At 54.7% G+C, this 8721-nt stretch overlaps 1 protein-coding gene across 1 annotated transcript; it reads left to right on the top strand.

Moving 5' to 3' along the window:
* The first annotated feature begins 621 nt into the window (after positions 1-621).
* RND1 (Rho family GTPase 1) lies at positions 622-7926 on the top strand. The gene is made up of 5 exons (XM_027595252.2): positions 622-866; positions 1644-1731; positions 4558-4667; positions 5538-5672; positions 6805-7926. Exons 1-5 carry the CDS (start codon positions 747-749, stop codon positions 7048-7050), a joined length of 699 nt encoding a protein of 232 aa, XP_027451053.1. The 5' UTR covers positions 622-746; the 3' UTR covers positions 7051-7926.
* Positions 7927-8721: the final 795 nt, after the last annotated feature.

Consider the following 8721-nt stretch of genomic DNA (forward strand, 5'->3'; position numbering starts at 1 on the left):
TTCCTTTCTCTCTGCCCATCTCTGGGTCAGGAATTATGTGGGTTTTTTCCAGATGATGCAAGAAGACTTATCTATCTATCTATCATCTGTCTGTCTACTTAGGTGAAGGCGATTCCAGCCTTGGACGTTGAAAGGGGTACAGCAGGAGCTGATAAAGGGGTACAGCAGGAGTCTCTGGGAGAGGAAGCCAGAAGTGGTTTGGATGGGGATTAGATGGAACAAAGAGGTCAGAGATCTGTGGGGCCACCCTCCCACCCCCCAGCCCGGCTGCCACCTGTCTATAGTTGAGGCAGATCCTGCTTTTCTCTTGGGACAACGCCAGTTTGACCTCATTTTCTGCGTTCATGGCCAGTTTGCTTTTGACACTAATTGATGGACACGCAAGACCATTAATTTTGCTTCACGTCCCCTCCCCCCTTCCTAATACAAATGCAAACAGCGTGGGAATCCCCTTGCAGAGGAAGCAAAGATGCAGCTTTAAGAGAAAGGGAAGGGAGGAAGAGGGCACTGACTCAGATTCTCCTACCATTGGCTGCCGGAGGGGATCCCACCTCCGGGATTGGCCTCGACAGAGTCCGCCTCCTCTTGTGATTGGCTCGGCCGGGGAGATATAAGGTGGCCGTGCCGGCCTCCTTTTCATTTGGGGAGAGGCGAGGAATCCGACGGACTTTTTGTGCAGCGACGCACCTGGCGCAACCCTCTCCTCTCTGAATAATCTGAGTCCAAGTCCCGCGGAGGCTACAGCCATGAAGGAGAGACGCGCCCCGCAGCCAGTCGTGGCCAGATGTAAGCTCGTTCTGGTCGGGGATGTGCAGTGCGGGAAGACGGCGATGTTACAGGTGTTAGCGAAGGACTGCTATCCCGAGGTGAGCGGCCCGCCCGCTGGCCAGCTTTTCTCCTTGCCTGCCCGCCTTCCCCGGGGCTAGATTCCCACCTGCCCGGGGGAGCTATCTCCCCCAGCTCACCGCACGCCACCCTGCCCGATCTCAGCCGCCCGGCTGGAGGACCGCCCTGCCTTAGCTTCCCCTGAGACCTGTTCCACTTCTGCCGCCCCGCCGGCTCCTCCTCACCTCTTCACCCACAGGCCCCGATCCAGTGCCCTCCTACCTCCCTTTATCCCGGGGTTTGCTCTCGGGAGAGGGAACTGGAGGCATTTGAGAGTCTGGGGTTTCTTCTTGACGTAATACCTGCCCGTCTCCTCATCCCTCCTCAGAGGTTCTTGAGCACGTCTCCAGGCGGGCTTCTGCTACCCTGCTGGTCCGAGGGGCTTGTGGGAGAAGATGAAGAGCTAAGCATTTGCTTGTGGCTCTAAAATTGGGAGACATACAAGTCTGGAGATGAGAGAAGTCTGTGTGTTTGCCTCCCTGACCATCTAGGATTGGGGGGCGGGGGGCCGGAGGGGAGGGGGCTTGTCCCTGGCTGGAAGTCATTCAGATTTCTTTTTTTCCTGGAGCAAAGTGCCTGTGCCTCTACACTCCCCTCCTTCCTGTCCCATGTGGTCCCTCCTGCCCCACGTATCCCCCTCCCTTCCCCTCCCCTGCCACGTTAGTGTCTCACTAGGGTGCGTGGCTTCTTGTGTCGCCAGAGGGTTATGAGAGTAGGGGCGCCCAGGGTGTGACGAGCTCCTTCCTGTCTTTCCACAGACGTATGTGCCCACCGTGTTTGAGAATTACACGGCCTGCTTGGAGACCGAGGAACAAAGGGTGGAGCTCAGTCTCTGGGACACCTCAGGTAAGACTGCTGGCCCCAGATGCCCCCTTCGCACTGCCACTGGTCTGCTAACAGCTGCTGTGTTGAAGAAATTGTTTCCCTCTTTGACGGGGAGGAGTGTGTATGATGCTGGCCAGGAAACTGACAGAAGGGGACCTGAAGATTCCCTTGGTTGGAGGGTCCAGGGGTGCAGAGCGGATGAGCCCCAGAAGCCACTTCCCTGGGTCTAGCCCCTTCTTTCAGAGGGCTGGGATGGTGAGGTGAACGGACCCATGAATACACCTGGGGGGGGCAGTCAGGCAGGGCTTCTCCATTTCCACTCCCTGCCCCCACCTTTACTGCCCCAGAGTCAAGCCAAATAAGAGGCAGGAGTCCATGCTGCTGGAGGCAGTGGAGGCAGTGGTGGTTGAGGCCGGAGACAAGCCTGCTTTGGGGAAATACTGCTCCTGACTCAGTTTTCTCTCCTGCATTCCATCCTGGGCCACTGCTGCCCGCCTGCCGCAGCTCGGTTCCACTTGTCATACCGCTGCGGCTCAGGGATGAAGCGATGCATCATTGATGTTTTGGAGGGTGGGGGAGATGGCTTTAATGTGGGGCACAGTCTCGTTGTAGATGGTGGCAGGGAGGGGGGTGGCTGTGACAGTCACCCCACCCCCACCGTACTGGGCTGAGGTAGAAGATGCCCAGTCTTTCTGGAATGTAGAAAGCAATATTTTTCCTCTCAACCCTAAACCCTCAGTGCTAGGCTGTCCTTTGCTTTGGTTCTCATCCCTTACCGTTATCTCTTTTGCCCCAGTTCTTTTTTAATAGACTGGGCTCAGAGTCATAATTAAGGACTAAAAGCCAGGAATAACAGAAAGAAAATAAAATCCTCCCTCCAAAAATGCACATTCAGGCTGAACTGTGTAAATCACTAGGGGTTTCCTGTTACCTATAATAAATATGCCATTCTACTCCTCAAAGAGCTGTTGTTCCCATGATCTAATTTTTAAGGTCTGAAAAGATTGGGGGTAGGGGATGGATAAACAGAAAATGAGACTCCCCCCTTGTTTCCCCCCTCCCCCAAACAAAGCAAAACAAAAATTCTTCCACCTGGTATGCCTTCCTCCGTTGCAGTTCCAGGGGCTGGGAGGCAGGGTTCTGGTTATCCTGGACCGTGCTATGCTGGCTGGATCCGACTGGAATGCAGCTTGGCTGCATGATGTATGGGATTTGGGCCGCCCTACCCTGCCCACCTCTGTCTTCCCAGAATCTTACTGCAGCTCATCTCTTTTTACTACCACCGCCCCAAAGTGCCCCCGCCCTGCCCCCATGTCAGTTTGCAGCCCTTGAATCCCAGTCCAGATAATGGAAAGTCAGCAAAGTGTTGTCTCTTCCCTGTGTCGCATCCCCACCGCCCAATTTTGGAAAGGATGCAGGCTATCAGCCCTCCTCCAACTCCTTCTGGCAAATGAGGTGCCCACAAGGAAGGAAGAAGTGGGAGAGCGCGCGGGCTGCAGCTTCCCAACATCGGGGCCAGGGTCGGGCCAGGGTCGGGCCAGGGTCGGGCCAGGGTCGAACCTGATCCCATTATTCACTTACTGGTCTGAGGGGAGGGGGATCGCCTGGAGCCAGAATGGAGGCCTCCTCCCCTCCCCTCCCCTCCCCCTTCCCCAGTGCGGCAGAGCTCTGCCCTCTGCTCAGTGCTGCGGAGCTGAGACCCCACCTCAGACAGGGGGTGGGGGCGGGTTGCTGAAGGGGCAGACAGTTACTGCAACAACTCTATACGCGCTCTCTCTCTCTCTCTCTTTTTTTTTTTTTACAACCAACCCCCCACCGCAGCTTGGATTCCCCCCAGTTTCCATGGCGATTGCGGTGTAGGGAGAGGGGCTGCTTGCTATTCTGAGCACGGATTGTCTGGGTTCCAAATCTGCTACTGTTCCTTCCTCAGGGTGGGGGGGGGTGCAGGCTGAGCCCCTAGCATTCTCCTATACTGGACCACCTGGGTCTGCATCGCCTGCTGCCCTCCCGGTGAAGGACCCTTACTCGAGCCTCCAAATCCCTAGCTATGGGTGCTGCTCTCTCTGAAACTGCCTCCCTGAGATCTTGGGGGACAGGGGCTGCAGCTTTTTGCAGGCAGAAGGAGTAAGGCACTGAATCCATGAGGTTCCTCCTCCCCTACCAGCCTTCTAGAGCTCTGACCCCATGGCAAAGAAGCAGGGCGGCTAGTTATGTAACAGGCAGGTTTGTTTCTTCGTTGGAGAGACCCTGGAGCAGAAGCATGGAGCAGAGGTTGGGCAGCAGGCCGACTCTAGGAAAGACACCTGACACAAGCCCTGGTCTCTCTGCAGGGGTGGGGGCGTCCTCTTCTGGGACTCAGAAAACTGGCAGACCTGAAATTAAGGGCACTGTAGGAGACCTAGACAGGACCAAATTATAGTCTACCCCCCTTTTATTTCCCCTTTTCCAGGACTCAGGAAGATGAAAGATTTTATTTATTTATTTATTTGAGAGAGAGAATGAGAGAGAGAGAGAGAGCATGAGGGGGGGAGGCTCAGAGGGAGAAGCAGACTCCCCGCTGAGCAGGGAGCCCGATGTGGGACTCGATCCCGGGACTCCAGGATCATGACCTGAGCCGAAGGCAGTCGCTTAACCAACTGAGCCACCCAGGCACCCAGGACTCAGGAAGATGATATTTTTGTCAGGTCCCAAGCTTCTAGGCTGCAGCATGTTCCCCTGGGAGGTGGGTGGGGCCAACTAATCTAAGGGCTGAGAACAGTATTCCCAGGGCCCGGGCTCATTGGGCTTAGGCCCGTTGGGAAGGGCAAATGCCACAGTTCACCATCAGCTCTTTCTCCCACATACCAGGATCTCCCTACTATGACAATGTCCGTCCACTCTGCTACAGTGATTCGGATGCAGTATTACTATGCTTTGATATCAGCCGACCGGAGACAGTGGATAGTGCACTTAAGAAGGTGAGTCTGGATAACTGCAACCCCTAGCTTAGCTGGAGAACAAAAAGGAATCTTGGGGACCTTGTTGTCCAGTCCCCTCTTCTGTAGCAGGAAGAAACTGAGGCCAGGGAAGGAAGAGATTTGCCTGAGACCGTACCATTAGCTACAGCTCTGGGACTAGAACCCAGATTCCCTCCCCCTCTGCCTCCTGCCCTTGCCATATCCTATACTGCTCTGCCAGAGGCCCAGCAAGGGAGGGTGGTATTGAAGACGCAGGACGTGAAGGATCGAGAGTCAGAACCTTTCGGTGATGGAGTTTGAGGGTTGGAGATGGGGTCTTTTGGAGACAGCTCCTGTAGCCCTTGATCCCAGGTCACCAGGACTGGGCAAGCCAGACAGGCCAGAGTGGAACACTGGCAGGAAACCCCTGGTCTGGGGGGCAAAGTCTGCCTATCCCGAAGAGTCTCAGGATACCTTGTGGAAGTAGTTTCCCAGAAGACTTTGGGATTATCTCGTTTTCTTGGAAAGAGACTGGTTGGCTTCCTCCCTATTCCTCCTGGCTTTCTGAATCCGTGAAGCCCTTTCACTTAGTTGGGGGGGCAGATCCACACCCCACATGCTTGGCAGAGAGTGGGGGGAGATTTTCCCCCTGTGCTTCCTTTGGTGAAATGGGCTGATGAGTGAGGGGACAGGCTCTTGGGTTAGCACTCCTGTGGCCCCAAAATCCTCCCCAAAGTCCTCCCTGGCGGGAAGATGATGTAATTAGTGCATTGGTGACTCAGGGAGGGCTGGGCTGGTGATAAGCTGGATGGCGTGCCGCTGGGCTTCTCCAGGTATCCGTCAGCCACTGACTCTTCTTCCTCCCCCCTCCTCTTTTACATGGCTCTTCAGTGGAGGACGGAAATCCTAGATTATTGTCCTAGCACCCGTGTTTTGCTTATTGGCTGTAAGACAGACCTGCGAACAGACCTGAGCACACTGATGGAGCTGTCCCACCAGAAACAGGCACCTATCTCCTATGAGCAGGTGTGTGTGTGTGTGTGTGTGTGTGTGTGTGTGTGTGTGTGTGTACACACACGTGTTGAGGGTGGGGTGGGGAAGGCTACGGGCAAAGGACTTGAAATGTGGCCCTTGCTCAAACTCTGACTTTGGCAAGGGATAATTGGTGTTCTGGGGGGCCATCTCTAATCAGCAAACCAGTCATCTTGTTAGAGGCGGTAGGCAACTGTTTACCCCGATTTATGCTGTAGGCTGGCAGGTGCGCGCCAGTATTTCTGAGATTGCTTTTTGTTGCCCACCTGCATTAGAATCACTAGAGGTGCTTGTTAGAATTCCTGACTCCATACCTATCGAGTCACGCTGGGAGAAAGATACAGAAATTGCATTTCTTATGAAATTCCTGGGTAATTTCTTTCACACGTGGGAGTGTAAGGATTCTTTTATTTTTTTTTTAAAGATTTTATTTATTTATTTGAGAGAGAGAGAGAGAGAGAGCACATGAGAGCGGGGAGGGTCAGAGGGAGAAGCAGACTCCCTGCTGAGCAGGGAGCTCGATGCGGGACTCGATCCTGGGACTCCAGGATCATGACCTGAGCCGAAGGCAGTCGCTTAACCAACTGAGCCACCCAGGCGCCCAGGATCACTTCTTTTATTTTTATTTATTTTTAAAGATGTTATTTATTTATTTGAGAGAGAGAGCGAATGAGAGATAGTACGAGAGGGAAGAGGGTCAGAGGGAGAGGCAGACTCCCCGCCGAGCAGGGAGCCCAATGCGGGACTCGATCCGGGGACTCCAGGATCATGACCTGAGCCGAAGGCAGTCGCTTAACCAACTGAGCCACCCAGGCGCCCCAGGATCACTTCTTTTAAACCAGTGGTTCACATTAGAATCATCTGGAGAGCCCTTAAGAATATTAATGCCTAGGCGCTACCCACAGAAATTCTGACTTACTCGGTCTGGCACTAGCATTGTTTTAAAAGTGTTACAGGTGATCGTAAGGTGCACTTAGGCTTCCCCTTCAGAAAATCGTTAGCAGAGGGTGGTGGTGGGAGACTGGCACTTGGGTCCCATCGGGAGGAGTCCCGGGGAGTACGACTAAGCATAGAAGGCAGGGTCCCACGTGGGACAACTGCCTTGACCACCTCACCCCTTCCACAGGGCTGTGCGATAGCCAAGCAGCTGGGTGCGGAAATCTACCTGGAAGGCTCGGCTTTCACCTCAGAAAAGAGTATCCACAGCATCTTCCGGACGGCGTCCATGGTGTGTCTGAACAAGCCCAGCCCGGTGCCCCCAAAGAGCCCTGTCCGCAGCCTCTCCAAGCGACTGCTTCACCTCCCCAGTCGTTCCGAACTCATCTCTTCTACCTTCAAGAAGGAAAAGGCCAAAAGCTGTTCCATTATGTGAAGTGGGGGTTGGAGAAGGGAGGCAACCTCCCACTTCCTCCCTTGGGTGGCAGAGGCACAGGGAGAGGGAGGATGGGACAGTTGAGGACACTGGACGTGCGTTTTTCAGACGGCCACGGGGAGGCCTTGAAAGGAGACAGGAATGGGACGAGGAAAGAGCCAGGCCCGGCTTGAGGACCTGACACTGAGAAAGAACCATCACACCCCAAGCCAGGCACTCGGTTGTGGTGGGGGCGGCTGCCCCAGTGTCACCCCCACGCCCCCGCCCCCACTCCAGAGGAAGGAAAGGTGTGGGGGTGTGGGGGCATGCTGGCCTCATGGGCTTGGGGGCCTCCAGGAGCCTCACCTTCAGCATCATGCCTCTTCCACACAGCGCTTCCATGTGGGCCAGGGGTCGGGCGGGGTCCCCGAGCCCTTCCCGTCCCCTCTGAGGAAGCCGCGCAGGAGTGGAGTGGGGAAGCCAAGAGGCGGCTCCCTTGGGAGTCGAGCCCAGGTGCTTCATGACGGGAGTCAGAAGGCCAGGAGCTGGTCAGAGCCAATGAGAAGGAAACCTCATCTTTGCATAGCCCATGCCTCATGGAGAGCTGACATCATACATTCATATGCTTCTCACCTAAGTCCCCAGGGTCCAAGGGAGAAGCCCCAGACCCCCTTCTCTCGCAGTGTGGGGGTGGTGGTGCTGCCGGGGGCAGGGCTGGGTGGGGGGGGGTCACCAGACTTTTTCTGCCCTCAGGGCACGACAGCTGGCATTTGTTTTATAGACTCTTGTCTTTGGAACCGGGGGGAGGGGGGAGTGTTTCAATCTGTTCTACGTTCTGTGTTTAAAGAAGAAAAACCTATTTATTAATGAAAAATACAACACATACAAAGAAGTTGGCTCCGCTTTCTTCGTTTCTTTCTCCATTCTCCCGGTTTGGTCTTTGCTAATGAGAAAGAAGCTACTCCAGGGCCCTTACTATGGGTTGCGGAGTGGCTGCCTCCACTGTTCCCTGGCATCTCCGGCAAGGGTCTCCCTTTCCCCCTCCCTGCTACCTCACCCAAACCCTACCCAAGTCCAATAAGGCGGTGAAGAGCCCCTTAGCCCCAGGCCAGGGTTTCTCAACCATGGAACTAATGACATTTTAGACTAGGTAATGCTTAGATGCTGGGGCCTGTCTTGTGCATTGGAGGATGTTTAGCAACATCCCTGGCCTCCCTCCACCTGCTAGATGTCAGCACCCCGCCTTCCCACCACAGCACCGCCCCCCAAGTTCTCACAATCAAAATGTCTCCAGATACTGCTGAATGTCCTCTGGGGCAAAATCACTCCTGGTTGAGAACCACTGCCCTAGAGACTCTAGAGGAGAGAGACAAGGTTTGGTGAAATTATTGGTAGAGGACGCAAGCCACTGAGATTCCAACCCCTGCGGAACGTGGGACAGACTGAAGCCATGGTTGGGGGGAGGTTCCTGGGGTTCTGGTTTCCTCCGAGTTCAAGGAGAGGTGATATCTTCTGCCTTCTTGACCTCCCGGTTCCATTGCCTGTTGATGGCAGCTCAGGGGCCTTAACATCCCTTCCTTTTAGTCACTTACTGGTCTTTTTTCCAAGTTTCACAGTGTGCTGGAAATAGAAAGTTACCGTGTATTGAGCACTTACTATGTGCTCAGCACTGTGCTGAGAGCTTAACCCACA

The sequence above is a fragment of the Zalophus californianus genome, chromosome 9 (assembly GCF_009762305.2).
Source record: "Zalophus californianus isolate mZalCal1 chromosome 9, mZalCal1.pri.v2, whole genome shotgun sequence".
NCBI classification, from domain to species: Eukaryota; Metazoa; Chordata; class Mammalia; order Carnivora; family Otariidae; genus Zalophus; species Zalophus californianus.

Bases quoted from the DNA above. Each gene is read 5' to 3' on its own strand.
- RND1 (XM_027595252.2), top strand. From the start codon at position 747: ATGAAGGAGAGACGCGCCCCGCAGCCAGTCGTGGCCAGATGTAAGCTC. The intron at 1,732-4,557 runs GTAAGACTGCTG...CCCACATACCAG, and splicing joins CAGTCTCTGGGACACCTCAG to GATCTCCCTACTATGACAAT. The intron at 5,673-6,804 runs GTGTGTGTGTGT...CCCCTTCCACAG, and splicing joins CACCTATCTCCTATGAGCAG to GGCTGTGCGATAGCCAAGCA.